This window comes from Heloderma suspectum, chromosome 2 (assembly GCF_057233095.1).
Source record: "Heloderma suspectum isolate Gila_16-S chromosome 2, 16-S_ref, whole genome shotgun sequence".
NCBI classification, from domain to species: Eukaryota; Metazoa; Chordata; class Lepidosauria; order Squamata; family Helodermatidae; genus Heloderma; species Heloderma suspectum.
This window is the reverse complement of record NC_139459.1, coordinates 213,860,860-213,877,691: the sequence shown is the minus strand read 5'-3', so window position 1 is coordinate 213,877,691 and position 16,832 is coordinate 213,860,860. Positions and strand designations below refer to the sequence as shown.

General features: G+C 48.5%; 1 protein-coding gene across 1 annotated transcript; it reads right to left on the bottom strand.

Annotated features, from left to right (window-relative positions):
- Nucleotides 1-7,936: 7,936 nt before the first annotated feature.
- CBX4 (chromobox 4) lies at nt 7,937-15,330 on the bottom strand. Its single transcript, XM_084837691.1, has 5 exons — nt 15,120-15,330; nt 14,967-15,010; nt 13,848-13,913; nt 11,169-11,235; nt 7,937-10,138 (listed from the first exon to the last, which is right to left on the bottom strand). Exons 1-5 carry the CDS (start codon nt 15,186-15,188, stop codon nt 8,771-8,773), a joined length of 1,614 nt encoding a protein of 537 aa, XP_084693817.1. The 5' UTR covers nt 15,189-15,330; the 3' UTR covers nt 7,937-8,770.
- Between the last annotated feature and the right edge of the window lie 1,502 nt (nt 15,331-16,832).

The following is a 16,832-nucleotide window of genomic DNA, read 5'->3' as shown; positions in this document are numbered from 1 at the left end:
TAGATGGTAGAATTCTCATTTTACATGTGCAGAAGTACATTCAGGACAGGGCTGGTTATTTATAGACAAGTATAGGCACTTTGAGAGCTATTGGCAAGTACTGTAGCTATGATTAGCCCCAGTATCCAAGGACAGCCATTTCACACCATCCCTATCCAAGGGTGGGGAGCCTGTCACTCTCCAGATGTTGTTGGACACCAAGCCATCAGCCCAAGGCAGCATGGTGAATGGCCAGGGCTGAGACTTGTGCACCAACATCTGGAGGGCCACAGCTCCCTCACCCTTGACGTAATTGATCCATCCAGACACACACCCTGCTGTTGTACTCAGGAAGGTCGATTAAAGATTGCAAAAACAATTTGGTTGATGTACTCTGGTTGGAGGAGGAGGAAGGGCAGGTGTCTTGCCAACAGAGGAGGTTGGGGTGGGGCAGTAAGATTCACTACAGGCCTCTTATGGAGACGCTCAAAAACCCCCAGAAAATCCTGGCGTCAATCTTGTTCATAACCATGAATCATCCTAAAGTATGCTCATGGGGCGCAATCCAGAAAAAATAGGTATGCCTGAATTCCATTGAAATCAATGGGCTGAGCCAGGAGTGGAGAAGTGTTTTCCTGTCAAGGTCCACCTTATTTTGGGCAAAACCTGTCAGGATCCATATTCCAGCAGTGGGTGTGGCCAGAGCAAAAAGTAGGCAGGATTACAGATAAGACATTGCCTTTGTTCAATATAAAATTGGGGAGGCAGTGTGTGGGGGGGTGTCATTTGCAATCAGACATTCTCCTTCTCCGACTTGTGTAAGGTTCCCTCCATTAGTTTTGTAGTTGGCAGACAAAGTAGAATAAGGTAAATAATATCAATGCCCAGGAGTTGGGCTGGATTGAAAGGCCTGGATGTTTGCATTTGGCCCACGAGCTGGGGATGCTTCATTCCTGCCCTGGCCTAATACAGTTATATATTTTCTAAATCACTTCTGCCCAGGACACTTTGAAATTATCTTTTCTTCTTTCAGAGAGAGAACATAGGGTGCTTCCAGACAAAGGGCTCCTAGCACTACCAGTGAGAAGGCATTGTGCCGTTCTTCCATCTTTTAATGCTGAACAGATTATCTGGCATAAGAGAAAACACGGATGCTGCAGTGGGAAAACATGGGAGGATTATGCATTGAAGATACCATTGTTTGGACCCCCTGTGAAATTCTGTGAAGAGGCAGGATGAAGCTATAAAAGCCTCATCTGGAAGCACCCATCATAGTAGAACTAGAAACCCCCATTTGCAACAACTTAGATTAAGATACCTGTGCAGAGTAACAAAAGGAATGCCACACACACCATTCCTCCACGCCAGTTCTGTTCTTCCGCTTTGGTGTACGGATGGATATGCAATTGTTTGTTGGCACTCACCTGTGACAACCACTGTACTGCAGCAGGAAGTCTTTCTCAGCTGAAATCAGAGACTGGAAATCTGAAGCAGACTTCTAGCCTTACTTCTCTCCCACCTGCCCACCCCCTATCCTCCACCCCATTCTACATAACCCTCAGGGATGTTTGGATTTGAAGTTTTCTACTTCAGCCAAGTCGTAACTGTTGCACTGAAAGATGATAGTACAAATTTGTTCATTTATCCCCAGGTCTGTGAACAGAACTTAAAAAAAAAAAAAAAAAAAGCCCCTTTTGTATTTTTGAGAGCTGTGGAACATACAAGGAAGGAAGATTTTGTTCAGGTTCTGTCTCTAGTACCAAAAAAAAAATGTTTGGGGGACAGCAAAATCCACACTGCAGCAACAAGATATGAAGGTAGGATTTCACTTACTAAGTTATTTTGCACACTGAGAGGACCGCCTGTTGGAGTTATGCTCTTTGAGTTTCAGGGCTCCATCTTAATCAAGTCAGTGGCTAAGTTTCCCAGTATCAGGGTGAATGGATGTAGATGAGGAAGAGGCTGTTGCACCTTTCAATAGATGCAGAGATGAGGGGATTTCGGCAGGTGCAACTGATCATGGATGGGTGAGAAAAACTGGATCTACTCAAAGTGCAGTAAGAACATCTCCCTCACACCCTAGGTTTTTCCTTTAGAGAAAGCAACCAGGACTAAATGAAGAGCCCAGTATGGTTATAATACAAACAGAGACAAAAACACTGATATTTTGGTTATGTTGACATGTCAGGTCTGTTGCAGATGCATCATAATGAAAGCTGTAAGTAAGGTTTTTGGCCCATGGACTTGGATAAATGAGACTCTCTGCTTTATACTGCCAGTAGTTATTTTAATTGAATAAGATCTCTCTTAAGTAACTGTTCCTTCCATTCTTGTCACTTTACCCTCCAAAGGGGAGGTCTGATGTTATTAGGCATGGAATATATGAACCCAGGCTGGGTCCTCTCAATAAATGTATGAAATGCCAAATGAAACCACAGCCCAGTTGGAGCACAGTTTTATGGAAAAATATGCAAAATCATAGGCCAAGTCCTAGCCACACAACCCAGCAAGCTGACCATGTAGGGCAAATGAGTACAAAATGCTGCGTTTCGTAGACTTGCATTTTAAGCATTGAATTACTTTATGTAATTCCAACAAAAGTAAAGCTTCAAAGTCAATCGAGCAGTTCAGACTGGAAGGGCTGGTTGCAGTGCTTTAGTCTTGGCAAGTCTATTCCGCACAAACCCATATTCACATGTTCTCTATGGCCATTGCAAAACCATTATGATACTGCATTAATTATTGCATTTAAGGGCAGTTACCAATCCTGCTAATACTAGGAAGCAATTGTTAGAGGGGCGCACACAGAATTCAAGGAATAATAGTAGGATTGCCTACCTATTTTATTGGCCCTAATCCTGTGCCTTTAACAGCAGCTTGACATGCAGAAATGCAGCTTTTCCTGGCATTGAAATAAAGGGGTGGGAAAATGTGCTTTGCTAGATTTCTGCATGCACAGGAGCACTGACCATTTTTTTTTAATTGGCAACTCTAAATGATAGCTGACAATTTGATAAACACATGACCAAGGTTAATAAAACAAATTTGTGACCACACACACAAAAAGCCCAAACGTTAGATTTTGGATGCTAAAACGCTGATGCTGAAAATGGAATTCCAACATTCTGTCAACTGTGCTGCACAAATATTTGTAGGAGTAAATATGTTTGGACAGATAATCCACTATTTTCACTTGGGAAGGAGCAAGGAAGTGCCAGAAATGAGAGCCAGAGACCAGGAGGAATGCCCTTGGCATCTAGTTCTGTTTACATCACACAGCTGGGAGAGGGGAGAAGATGCCCCACCCATTTAAAGCAGTTCCATACGCTACATAAGCAGCTGACCAACAGAAGCATAGCTGGTTTTTTCCCCTTCATGTATTGTGCATGCTGCCCCCTCAGATACGTGGCAATCACGAAACTGCATGAGGCCATGGATAGGTAACTGAAGGGCTACAATTATGTATGCTATTACTTCTTTGTGGTTGTTTTACATATGAACACTGTAAACTAGCCAAAGGTGGCCAAAAGCAAAAGAGTTGTGCAGAAGAAGGAATTTCAGCAAGTGAAGTTTGGATGACATGACAAGCTATCCACCCCTGTTGAAATTCTTTCTTCTACACAACATAAATACTGCAGGAGCCCTGCCCTCTTACGTATCTGGCCACCTTACATGTAATCTTTTTAGATAAAACTGAGTAAAATAATTCAAACAAATCTGTTTGCATAGAAGCAGCTACCTTGCCCACTTCCACTTGTTAAGAGTTTTTCAAGATCATAGGCCAATGCAGAGGACTGAACCACACATTCCTCACAGGGGACAATGGAAGTTTCTACCCCATAGATTCTGGGGCTTCTTGCACAGGTCTTTTGACTTGTTTCAGCTGCTGGTAGCGTGGGAGACAGGATGTATTTCACTGGGACCGTCCATCAACCCCTTGCACCCGTGTACAACTACTGCGCACACAGAGCTCTCAATACTTGTTTCATCAACAAGGCCACACTCTGGCCTATATGGAAAGTTGTATAAGCCCTAACCCTTCTTAAGCAGAGTAAGCATATATGCCCCCTACACACAACAGGATTGTCTTGCGATTCACTCTCAGTTGATCTCTCCTCATCACCACAAGTACGCTTACAAAGATACTGTGCTTTCAAGTCCAGAGCATGCTAGAACCAAGTAGGTCTCAGTCTAGTCAGTGCTTGCATGAGGGACCAAGAGCCCTGTTTTAAGCTGCTCTGAGGTTTCCAAGGATGAGCCAGGTACAAGTGAAATAAAGAGTACGTCACAGGAAGGCACCTTTTTATGACCTCTAAGAGGGCAGGCTAAAAGCAGTGGGTTGGATCCAGACCAAGCCAAGCTTAGAGGAGGCCCACTGAAATCAGTGGGACACGTTAAGACTAACCTAAGTCCCACTGATTTCAATGGGTCTACTCTAAGCATGACTTAAATCTAGATCCAACCCATTGTCTAGCTCACACCCCAGTTGAGACCCAACAGGGGCTGCCATCCACCATACTTCCCAATTGCTACACTCATTTCACAGGTTACACAAGCCGCTTGCTACAGACACGTGCACAACTACTTCTGCACAGTCACTAAACTCCAGCTGCTGCAGAACAAAGTTCAACAGCAAACATCACACGCTAAAAATACAACCTCTTTCTCGCTATTTGAAGAGCGATGGGCCTGTCCGTTTTGCCTATTTGCTAAATCAGCTACACCTGAAGCTGCCAGTCAGTTACTTTGTGTACTTTTAACGCAAGACATGGCAAGCAGGAAGTGGCGTTCCTCAAAACACCCACAGATGCTTTGCCAAAAAGCACCGTACTGTAGGTGTTTCACTACCCAGGGCACTGGATAGATATGTGGAGTGTGGGGAGAGGACATCTGCAAGAAGCATGGGATTGGTAAGAGCTAGAAACAAGTTGCAATTAAGTTGTTTTCAGTATACTAGTGATAATGCGTTTTGCACAAACTGCTAACCACCAATGATTAAAGTTATTAAATATAATTAAGTTACTAGAGAAACAGGAAGATTCATCTCATAACCACTGACATGTTTGTGATACAGGAAGTGTGGCTCCGAGCCTGCGCTATGAAGGCCAAGTTGCATGATATTATTCCTTGGTAAATTTTTCTACTGTGAAAAAATCTGTTGTTTTAGACTAAAGAGGGCAACACAGCTTGGGTTGAACAGCCCTAGGCTTGTTCACACATTTACCCATAAAACAAGCCCAGTTAACCCCATTGTGCCCCCTTTTCATTACTGCTTTGTTAGGGGATGGGCAGTAAACAAGGATCAGTTTTGCCTGCATATCTTTTAAAGACAAAACTGAACACAACACTCAGCCTGATATTTAGAAGTCCAACCAAAGTTAACTCTTAACATGGAAATAAATGTTCCAGAGGAATGGGTGGGGCAAGAGGTGGAGACACAGAATTTTCATCTTTAAAAAGTAGATGTTTTCTGCAAGATATTCCTTCCAAAATGTTTACCATTTTTCACTGGAAGAAACCAGATCTGTTCTCAATGCTGAGATTTCTAGGCTGCAATCCTATATAGACTTGCCTGGGGGTAAGCCCTATTAACTCAATGGGGCTTACTTCTAAAGGCCTGCATAGGATTCCACTGTTACTGCAGCAGCCCACGTGCATTTTGTACAATACAACTAATTTATATTTAGCAAGACATCTAGGAAGAAAGCAGATTGTAAAAAACACATACACACTAAATGTGCAGTCCTATGCATGTTTAGACAGAAAATAATCCTACTTCTAGCATCTCTCTAGCCAGCCATGCTGGCTGGGGCATGCTGCAAATTGTAGGACTTCTTCTGGATTGCATAATATTGTGCCCGAAATGTGTTTCCTTGGAGGGAATAAAATCCAATTGTTAGGATCGTTCTCCTTTCAGCATTCCCCAAAATCAAATTAAGCAGTGATCACAAAGGTGCTGCCACCCTGTTGATTTTAAATACATACAAAAAACACACAGAGAGAGAGAGACCGATTGAGATTTGTTTGGTCACCATGAACTGTTGTTCAATGATGTGACATGACTAAAGTTTTCAGTTCTTTCTCAGAGAGGTGCTGGCAAGAGTGAAACACATGTAGCCCCATCAGATGCATGTTTCTTGTGAACCAAGTCCCATTTTCAACTGGACTTACTCCCATGGAAGGATTGGGCTTTTCCTTAGTCTTCTGAATTTTTGCTTACCCCAAAGGGAAATAGTATTAGTGCATAAAGTAATTAATGTTATCTCACTCACATAGCAGCAATGGAAGACCATCTTAAAACATGCATGATCTAATAATGGGATTTCTGTGTGTTTTAAGACAGAGATGAAAAGATGAGAGCCAGGCACATGAACTGTAATCTCACCAGCCACCTTCTCCTCCTCTATCACCTTCTCCTCCTCTACCACCGTCACCACAGGACGATACAACCTACGGTTGTATTCCAAACCTCTTTTGAATCTTGGCACCAAAGTCTCACAAGACTATCCCTTTTTCTCTTATAGGACAGGAATAGGATATAATAGTCCAACAGCTGTTAATCAAAACTTGCTTATAATTTAGATTTTATTTTACTTATACTTGCACTTCCTAAAGCTCAGAGCAATTTACATGGGGCTTCCAACATCCTAGCTTAGAGGCAGAGCAAAATACTTTACGTACAGAAGGTTCCAGGTTCAATCCCTGGCATCTCTAGATAGGGAGAGAAAAGACTTCTGCCTGAAACTCTGGAGAGCCACTGCCAGTCAGCGTAGGTGGTACCAAGCTAGACAGACTGATGGCTTGGCTCAGTATAAGGCATATGACATTCTAGGTAAACCATGTTTCTCAGGGGCATCCTTTCTTTCTAGACTCATGACTTACTCCTGAAGCCACAGCTTCACAGAACAACACAGCCAACATTGTCATCATCTACCGCAGCTTGGCTGCGTTCTTTTGAGAATGCCAGTCTGGCAATCTACTTTCCAAGTAACCTTCATAGAAAGCAAAAGTGGCCCACTGACTTTTCCATGCTCTATCACCACATGACAGGCTAGGGTAAGGCAGGAAGTCATCTTGTTCATTTAATGGTAAGCATTTGAGTGACTGTTGTCAGGTAACTGGTTAGCTATATGGTCAAGACTCATCTATGTAAAGTGCAAGCCCCAGCTGAAGGTGGTGAGCACCAAGCTCATTCATAGATCTTTTAAACTAGGTGTTCTGTCTCTTAAGGATTAGATTTTGTATATGAAGACAAGGACACACACACACACACACACACACACACACACCTTGTATTGCTGTCATTTTATCCAAATGATTCATTATATTCAAAATTTCTTAAGTTGCACCTGGCCTTAAAACAAATCAACAATGTTTTAATAGTCATGTGGAACCTAGTGGTTGCGTATTGAGTCAGTAGCCTCTATAAAATGTGTTTCCCCATCCAATTAAGTACAAACAAGCTTGACAATCATGTGTATTGTTAGGCATGAATGTATGTAGTACCTCCCTCTGTTCTGCCCCATTTAAGAAATCATCATAAAACAAAAGCAGAATGGAAGCTTGCCCACCATGTACAAGTGTTTCCTCCGCGGGATCCCAGCTAGTGACTGGGAGAGAACTTAATCCAACCTATGGCACCAGTGGAGAATCTGCCACATCCAAAGTACCCCCTGTATATTAAGGCAGGAGACCCAGAATGACACAACATACGTTTAGGTCACATGTACAATAGCAGGAACCAAAGGGCACCGAAGTCGCAATAAAGGCACTCAGAATCTCCTGTTTTTGGAAAGGTTTATAGTCCTTCGCAATGACTGCATGACACACGGTTCTCCTTCCTCCACCATCCAGCCCCTAAAGACAAGCAAGTGCCCATCAGGTGCCAAGGCCCCACCATTATTGCAGCGAGCCTCTGCAACCCAGACTCAGGCTAGCTGCAGAACATCAAATGCACTTTTCAACATCTCCGTTTAATATTTACATTCAAGCAAGTCATAATAATTGGAAGCTTATAGTTTAGACATCTCTAGTAGCAGCAGTTTCTATAATAGCTTGTTTAGCTTTAGATAATGATTATTATTAATATTTTTTGCACATCGAAAACAACATGTGTTAACAGTATCAAAAAATATATACGAGAGGAAGGGATGGTCCTGCAGTTTTATGAAAAGAGAGGGCAAGGAAAACAAAACCAGAAGTAGCTTTTAGAAAGGGAAGAAAAGAAAATATTCTGATATAGCTTTATATATATATATATAATATATATGTATTTGATATAATTATATATATATAGGGCAATCTAGGGAACTCCATAAATCTAGGCTTCTTATATTTCATTATATAAATACCTACAAATAAATATAATTGCATGGCCCACGTGGGGAGGCCTGCCTTCAGCTCAAACAATACATTTTCAGCAACACCACATACAAACGGGAGCAAGACCCACTCAACAAGTTAGCACTGTTAAAATATAATACTATGTAACTCTCCCGTGAGTCATTTGGGACGCCTCACCACATCCGGATGCCAAGTCCCCTAGAGAGCAGAGATGGAACTGCAGGAACCCATCAGCAGGGAAGGCCACCCTCTAGCAAAGCAGACTCTCTGTGCCTGCCGCCGCCACCCCCCCTGCCCCCCGCATCTTCTTCCAGGGCAGGGAGGTGTCTGATCTCAGTAGGACCTGCCCTGCACATGGTGCCATAGAGTTACTCTGGGTAGAACAATACCTTAGAGGAGGGGGTCAGGCTGCCAAGGGAGAGTGCCAGGAGCCTGCGCTACAGCCTCCTCACACCGTGACATATTCCTTAAAGGTCACAGTCAGGCAGTTTGCTGTCACATCTGTAATTATTATATTCCCAAAAAAAGGCTTGAACTCCTGCAGGGGCTCCTCCTCCTCTTCCTCGGCCTCCACCTCAAAGTGTTCCACCTGCTTCGGAAGCTCAGGCACTGGGTTGTCCGCCGGCACTGGCAGAGTCTCCGACTTAACTTGCACCAGGCCAGGCTCACGCTCTCCCCGAGCCTTGACGCACCGCAAGTCTATGGGCTCATCCAAGTCCGAGTCCAGCAGGATGACCTCAGGCTGGGAGGCGGGGAGGGCAGCAGGGGGCTCAGGCCTCTCCGGGGTGGCAGGGCTCAGGCAGGTGGGGGCACTGATGCTCCTGGAAGTGAGGCGCTTCTTGACACTCTCCTTGTCCCCATGGGGCTCGGAGAGGCAGCGCTTCCGGAGGCCCCCACAGCTGGGCGAGAGGTTCAGTTCCATGATGGCAGGGCTGTGTTCCTGCTGGCTGGAATCCAAGGACCATGGGACTCGGTCTGGCCTAGTGGTGAGCTGCAGAGGCTGATGCTCAGGAATGGGCAAGGCTTTGCCCGGGGCAGTCGTCTTGGGGGGGCTGGTTCCAAGCTCAGCGGGAACATGACTTGCCTCGGTCTCAGATTTCCCTTTGGGGTCACTGCCTGACCATCTCTCCTCCCCAGGCTTTTTCCATGACTCCTGCCTCTCCTCAGACCCTTTCTTAGTCCTGTCCTCAACCACTCGCTTCTTGGCTGGCTCTCCAGACTTGATCTTCACGGCCTGCATGCCATTCTCCATGTACTTGCTCATGACAATCACGATGCGGCCATTCTTGTTTTTATTCTTAACTATCTTCATTTTGCCACCAATGCCATTGCTGGCCACACCATCCCGGGGAGGTGGCGGCGGCCCTGTGCCACTGGAGAGGTTCTTCTCTGACCCGTTCTTTCCTTCTATGCTGCCCAGATTCTTGACAGGGTTCAGCAACCTTTTTGCTGAGTCGTGAGACCATTTGTCTGACTGGGACATCAGTGGGCTTTTGCTGTGGTCCAAGCAGGCCTGTCCTTGCTGTGGCTCCTTGCTGCTTGGCTGGTAGTGGGGCTCGTACATCTTGGGATCAGGCTGATAGTGGTGGTGCTTCTTGCTGTTCAGCTGGTAGTAGTACTTCCCTTTGCTGTGCGACTGGTGTTTGATGTTGCTCTCTTTGCTGTTGGGTTGGTACTGGTGGTGTTTCTTGCTATTGAGTTCATACTGATGCTGCTGGCTTTTGCCAGAGCTGCCAAGGTCCAGCTTGGGCCTGTTCTCCATGGCAGGGTCCTGGAGGCCAGTGAGGATGTTAGAGCGGCGTGCAAAAGACGGCAACTGGAAGGAGGAGAGGGGGAGGAAAAGGTCCATTAAGGACTTCGAAAGAAGAAAGGTTGGCACATCTTACTGAGCCTATTAAAGCAGACCTAAGCACATTCCCACAGCCCAAAGAGAACTTTTACAGCAACCATTATTAAGGGATGCTCTAAATGGCAGTCCTTAATACAACCTTGTTCTATCCTTCCTCTTACATGAAATTAGATGTGATAAGACATCCTTTCAATCAATCATCCTTTTGAGCACAAGGGCAAAAGAATGCCTAAGAAATGTGTGTGGAGAACCAAGGAAAGGAGCAACCAGGAATGCAGACGGAACACATGGCTGTGAGCTGCACCTTGTCTCCGGTTACCTACTTCTTGCCGAAGCACAGGCACTGTGCATCGCTGACCTCCACCACTGAACCAGGAACTGTGTTTCATAGCTGGAGGAGTGAGCCAGGACAGAATGCAAGCTGGTGAATAACAGCCAGCAATTTTCCTTCTGCTATTTCAACACATCTGCCAAGAAAACTCTTTTGGGTACAGAAGTCTCTGTCATGGACATTCAAGACACAGCCCTACATTTGCTGTGCTATGTCAGTATATATTCCACATATGTGATCCAAGAGGCCCTACAAAGTCACAAGTTGGTTAGCTGGTTGACTGCAAGGGAGAAAGGGTGGGCAGGACAGGGCTTCCTCTCTAGTATTTACAATTAACGTGTGTGTGTGTGTGTGTGTGTGTGTGTATGCACCAGTATTTATTCTCTCTCTCTCTCTCTCTCTCTCTCACACACACACACACAGGCAAGAGCACACTCAGTCTCCCAGAGCATGATGAAACCAAGACGAAATTATCCTCCCCAGGGAAAAGCACTAGACAAGGAAGTGGATATTTATTAATTAAACAAAAACACACCAGTCAATAATAAAGCCTTCTTTAAAAATCAGCCTGTTCAGCAAGATTTCCACTGACTCTTGTCAGTTTTACTATTTATTGTCTTATCTCACTTGGAGGAAAGGAACAACAGTAGGATTGACTGAATTTACCTGAACTACCAGCGGCTTTGGTTTTGGTCCTCGTTTGCGGTATCCCATAAGTTGCTCCTGCCTTTCCCTGAAGAAACATAAAAATCAATAGAGATGCAATTAGGAAACCTCTGCTTCAACAGTGCACTAAAGAAGGGCGGAGGGTGGACTGCTTTTATCATTCTGGTTAAGCATGAACACAAGATGAAGGCTGCAATCCCATGCATACTTACTTAGGAGTAAGCTCCACTGAACACAGTGGGACTTCTAAGTAAGAATGCACAGGATTGGGCTGCATGTTTAGTACAGAAAAGCAAGAGGAGGAACCTACACTATGAAAGGCAAAAGATGAAATACTAGAAGGTCACAGGGATTAACACAAGGTAGTAGGCACTGCTTCCTCAAGCCCCTGCATTGTATGTTATTCCAGTGCAGAGGAATGAAATACACAGATTGGGGGGGGGGGATTATACAAACATTTTCACAGAACACTTAAGATCACTTCTGAAACCTCTTGTGCTTCACATGTGTAAAACGGCAGGGCAGAAAGTAGATTCTAATTTTAAAACTGAGTTTATATACAAGCCAATATAGACTTTATATTGAACTTCAAGAGATAGGAAATGCCAAAAAAAAAAAAGTTTTGTGCATAAAGATGCCCTACATAGATAATCACTAAAATTTTATCAAGGTTTTTCCAAGGTCTAGGAATTCACAGACAAATCCAGGGAATTTTTTTTCCAGTTCTCCTGGAGCCCAGTATTTCTCCAGCTCCTCTCAGATATAAAAAAGCAATAATGTTTGAGATCAGCTACTCTGGCCAAATCCCTCAGGTCTACCACTTTAAACAGGGTTGAAAGTATCTCCCTTCTGAAGCCAGTTTTACCTCGATCTGCAAACTACCCATCATTTTGTTACGAGTTGTAATTTTAAAATATCAAAACACATGCAGGGGCTGCAATTCTAAGCACACTTACAGAGCAGTGCTATAAGGCCTACTCAGAAGTAGGTCCCACTGTGTTCAATGGTGTCAACCAGGAAAATGTGCACAGGATGACTTACTGGGAAGTCCTCTTGAACACAAATGGTTTGATTTCAAACTAAGCAGGCTTAGGATCTGGCTATAAAGTTGCAGTCCTCAGAACGCATTGGAATCAATGGGAGCGTACATCCACATAAAAACTGCAAGGAGAATCAGGAGGCAAACACTGCGGTTAACTACTTACTGCTTACTCTCTGCCCTGCCACAGAGAAGGCAGTACTCTTTAAAGGGTCCTTCATTCACTTTCTTGAAAAGGAGCACTAAGAGTAGTGGGATCCTACAGCTGCCTGGGGGAATCTTGTGCAACTCTAGTGCCTGACCAGCAAAACACAGGTAAAGCCCCGGGCCAGGGGGTGGGAGTCGGGAGATGCCCCTCCCCAGGCTGTAGCGTTTGGGCAGCCAGCAGCAGCTTCCAGCTTTCCACCCAGGCCCTGCGAGGGAGGTGGGAGCTGCAAGCCCGGCGGAAAGCTGGAGCTGCTCTGGATGCTAATCACCTCATTAGGATGCACAGAGAGCGCCCTCGCCGCTGCCTCACAGGCCACTCTCGGGCTGCGCGGAGAAAGGAGAGCCCTTGCTCAGCGGCCAAGTCACCCAATTATCGCTTGAGCCCGGGACAGGGGGCGGAGCCCGGCCAGGTGCAGCCCCACCCTCCAGGGCTGGTCGGGGCTGCCCGGCAAGGGACAGGCGAGATAACGAAGCCGCGAGCGCACGCCCTTCCATTCCCGCGGCTCGGGCGTCCGGAGATGCCGCCCCTTCCCCTTCCCCGCGCCGCCCCCGCTCTGGAGACGTTGCAAGGCCGGGAGTCCCAAGGCCAGCGTCTCCCGTCGCGGCAGGGCGCACAGGCAGCGAGTTCAGAAGGGGCCGCACCAGCAGGCGCCAGGCGCGGTCACTCCGGGGGGAGGGAAGCCCCGCGCGTCTCTCTGGCTGTCGCCTCCCGTGCGCGCTTCAATTTGCGCCAAAATCCCGCAGGAAGCCAGGCGCAAGCGAACAGGAGGGGAGCCCCTGTCAACCACCCGGCACCGCCGAAGGCACTGCAGGGATCGACGAAGTTCTCCGCCAGGCAGGGCCCGGGCTCCAACAGTGCAGGCAAACGCAGTGTTTGCAAGCGGCAAACGCCGCTTGAGAGCGTGTGCAAGTGGCAAGCAAACACTCGTCGCCCGTCAGCGGCGCGGGCTCGGGGAGAGGGGGAAGGGCTCCTCGGCGGCGTTTTGCAGCAGCGCGATTCCTCCTTGGGAGACTTGCAGAAATTGTCAAGCGCAGCACGGAGCAGCCGCTGCAGCGAGGCAGCAGGCACTACACACACACACACACACACACACACACACGCCGCCGCTCCCTTCCGTCACGTGCAAGCACCACCTTGCAACGAGCCAGCCAGGCAACTCCGCGCTAGAAAGGAAGTCCCCGCGACGCCGCGGCGAGGGGGTTAACGTGAAGTTCCGCAACGCGCGCAGCGCCCCTTGCACAAGGCGGCCACGCTCCCTCCGACCTGCGGCAGGGGAAAGGTGCTCCAAGCACTCGGCGGCCGACACGGCAAGCGAGGGCTTCACCCCAGCGCTGCAGCGGTGGCTTCTAGGTTCCCCCACCCCATCCGCCCCTCCAGCGGCTACAGATCTGCGCAGACCGCCACGCCACCGCTTCGCTATGTAAACTCTCACCTGTTTTGAAAGGCGATTAGTAGCCTTGGATCCAGGATGTTTTCCTCTGGCTCCCACGTGTTGTATCTTGCAAAGGAAAGGAGGGTGGATTTAAACAACAACGCCGCTTAGGTATATGGGGCAATAACTATCATTTGCCGTCTCCGGACTCCTATCCGCACACACAGGCACCCCCCACCCCTCGGTAGCGAGCTGCGCGTAGGGGCCATTTTAGAGCCTGGCTGCGTCGCCTCCCCCCGCCCTGCCGCCGCCGTTGTTTTCCAGGACCCATTTCAAAGTGCGCATTCTGGACTGGCGCTACCCAGCGAAGGGGGATGGGCAGAGGAGGACGGGGCGGACAAGATAATCTCTTTATTTAGCGCAGTTATTATCCCGGAAGAATTCCGCGCATGCCGTGGTGAAGGGTTTCAAAGCCCCACCGATCCCTCTCGCGGAGCTAGCCAAACCACCCACCCCAATTGGAGCCCCCACCCCGCCCGCCATCTCTGCATCCAACCCAGCCCAGCTCCTTCGCCCTCCTCGCTGGGCTCTGTCATCTAGACCCCCCCCCCCAGCCCACCGCTCACGTACATCTCCTTCGATTCAGAAGTAGCAGTGTGGAGGGTCGGTCAAGCTAAATCCGCAGCCTCGCCTCCCTGCCGGTAGGGCAGTGGGCTGCTGCTGCTGGTGGCAGTGCTCGCCTTTCCCGGCTCCCTCCATCCCGTGCCAGATTCCCGGGATTTAAAACAGGCTGCGAATCTGTTAATTTTTTTTATTATGGGGTTCCCCCCTTCGCTCCCCCCTCCCCTCCGGCTGCTCGGTTCTGCAATATGGAGCCTGCTTTCCAAGGGAAAGGAGCCATTTTCTGCAACTGCTGATCACCAGTCGCCGCCTTGCCCTCCTTCTCTGAAGCTTGTTGGCTGCACAGCCCGCGACCTTGTCTCTCTATGAACACCCCCCCCCCATTCATACTCGCGCGCCCCTCTTTTTCATGCATGCGTTAAAAATTGAGGCATTTTCCGGGTTCGCTGGGGCACAGGGGAGCATTAGTGGGGACACGGTCAGGCACTGCAGCCCGCGCTAAGGACAGGGCAGCCGCGGCCCGGTTCCGTGCGGCCCCGTTCCCTTCCCGGGACTTACTTGGAAGACCATCCTCTCCATTTGACGAGATACTCCACTCGGCCCTGCAAGGGGGGGGGAACAGAAGGCGTCAGGCTCCGGCGAGATCCCCCACAGCCTGCCCCGGACCAACAGCCCTCCCTCCTCCAGCGTCAAGAAGCGCCGCTCGCTCACCTTCCGAATACGCTTCTTTTCGATGCTTTCCACGGCGAAGACGTGCTCGCCCACCGCCGGCAGCTCCATTCTTCTGTTTTTCTGCAGGGGGTGCGACCGGGCGGGGGAAGCTGGGGGCTCGCGTCTGGATGGCTGGCTGGCTGGCGAGCAGCTCTCGCTCTCCGCTCGCTTCGCTTTTCCAGACAACTGAACTCCAGCCTCCCGCAGCAGCGCAACTCATGCAAATCCTGCCAGAGACGTCAGAAGGGGCGGAGACCTCGCTGCCTGTCAAAGGGAAACGGGGCCAGAGGATTGGCTCAGCACGGTCGAGGGGGTGGGAAAGGGGGGAGCGGGGGAGAGAGGGCGTTAGAGAGGCGGGGGTGAGGGGGCTGGATTTACTCCCCTCCCCCATTGCAGGCGAGAGCGTGTGTGTGTGTGTGTGTGTGTGTGTGTGTGTGTTTGGCTGCTCCATTGCTCAGCAAACTACGCTCCCCCACAGCAATATTTAGAAGTCCAGCCGTGCAAACAGGTCTAGGATATAATACCGTTTTGAATAGCAGCTGCGGCCGTATCCTCCAGCCGCCCCCGCCTCAGTCTGGCTCTACAACGTGACACAGCTTTATGCAGCTGAGGACCCCGGGTTTGGGTTTTCAACTTCGGGACCAAACAGGAGAAGTTACCAAAGCGACATCACCAAAATGAGAGGGCGCTTTGGAGTTGTGGCGGTGTCAGAAACCAGGGCCATCCGCCCCGTTCTATGGAAGTGTGGAGGGGCGTTTTATTTCATCCTGCACAATTGTTCTGCAGTGGGAAAAGAGCCTTTTAAAGTACGGGCGAGTCCTTTAGATTACAGGAGACCTGCGACTCTTGCTGGTAGAGACGGGCAGGGAGGGTGCGGTTAAAAACCGCCGTTGGGTTGGGAGACATGTGGGAAGGTCCGTCGCTCAGCCCCTTTGACAGTCTAGTCTCGCAACAGAAAATAGCTTCTCCTTGGAGAATTGAATGGGTTCTTCGAGTTCTTGGATCTTGAATCCCAGTTATCCCTAAAAAGGGAGAGAGAAATGTGCACGAGTATCCGCTTTAAAATGGTCAGCAAATGCTTTCCGTTTCAGTGAGGTCACGGTTGTGTCTTGGAATAATTCACCTGGTCGGGAGCAAGTGGAAAAAGAAATGGAAATATAGAGGCGAGGAGTGACATTACGTAGAAAAGTAGAGTGGAAGGTGAGCGGGGAAGGCGGGGAAAGGGGACGAGGCCAGAGAGGGGTGGGGTGTCTCTGTGTGTGTGCGCGCGGGGGCTGCGTTAAAGTCCTCTTGTCTCGACCCTGCCGTGGAAGACTGGAGTAACGCGGTGGGCGAAATTTAATTGTCATTGGGAGAGGGGCCGAGTGAGATAAATGCCCGAGTTGACTACGGGCAGACAATGGAAACCAACCAGCTGTTGATCGACTGTGGAATCGGGACTGCGTGGAAGATGAGAGCATGAAGGACAACCTTGGAAGATCTTGAAGGCAGGCATCTGGAATAGAGAGGCAGCACATCCGTAGTCCAGATCCGAAATTACTGCGGGGGGGGGCAACTTCCTCTCTCTACCAGTTTGCGGGTGTAGTCAACGGAACAAACAAGGTGATATTCTCTGAGGCGAGGAAAGCGTGTGGGAGAGCGGCGAATTCTCCTTGTCAGTCGTCACACAAGGCGGGCGGGGAAGGGGGGGGTGTCTTTAGGAAGCTAGAGCCG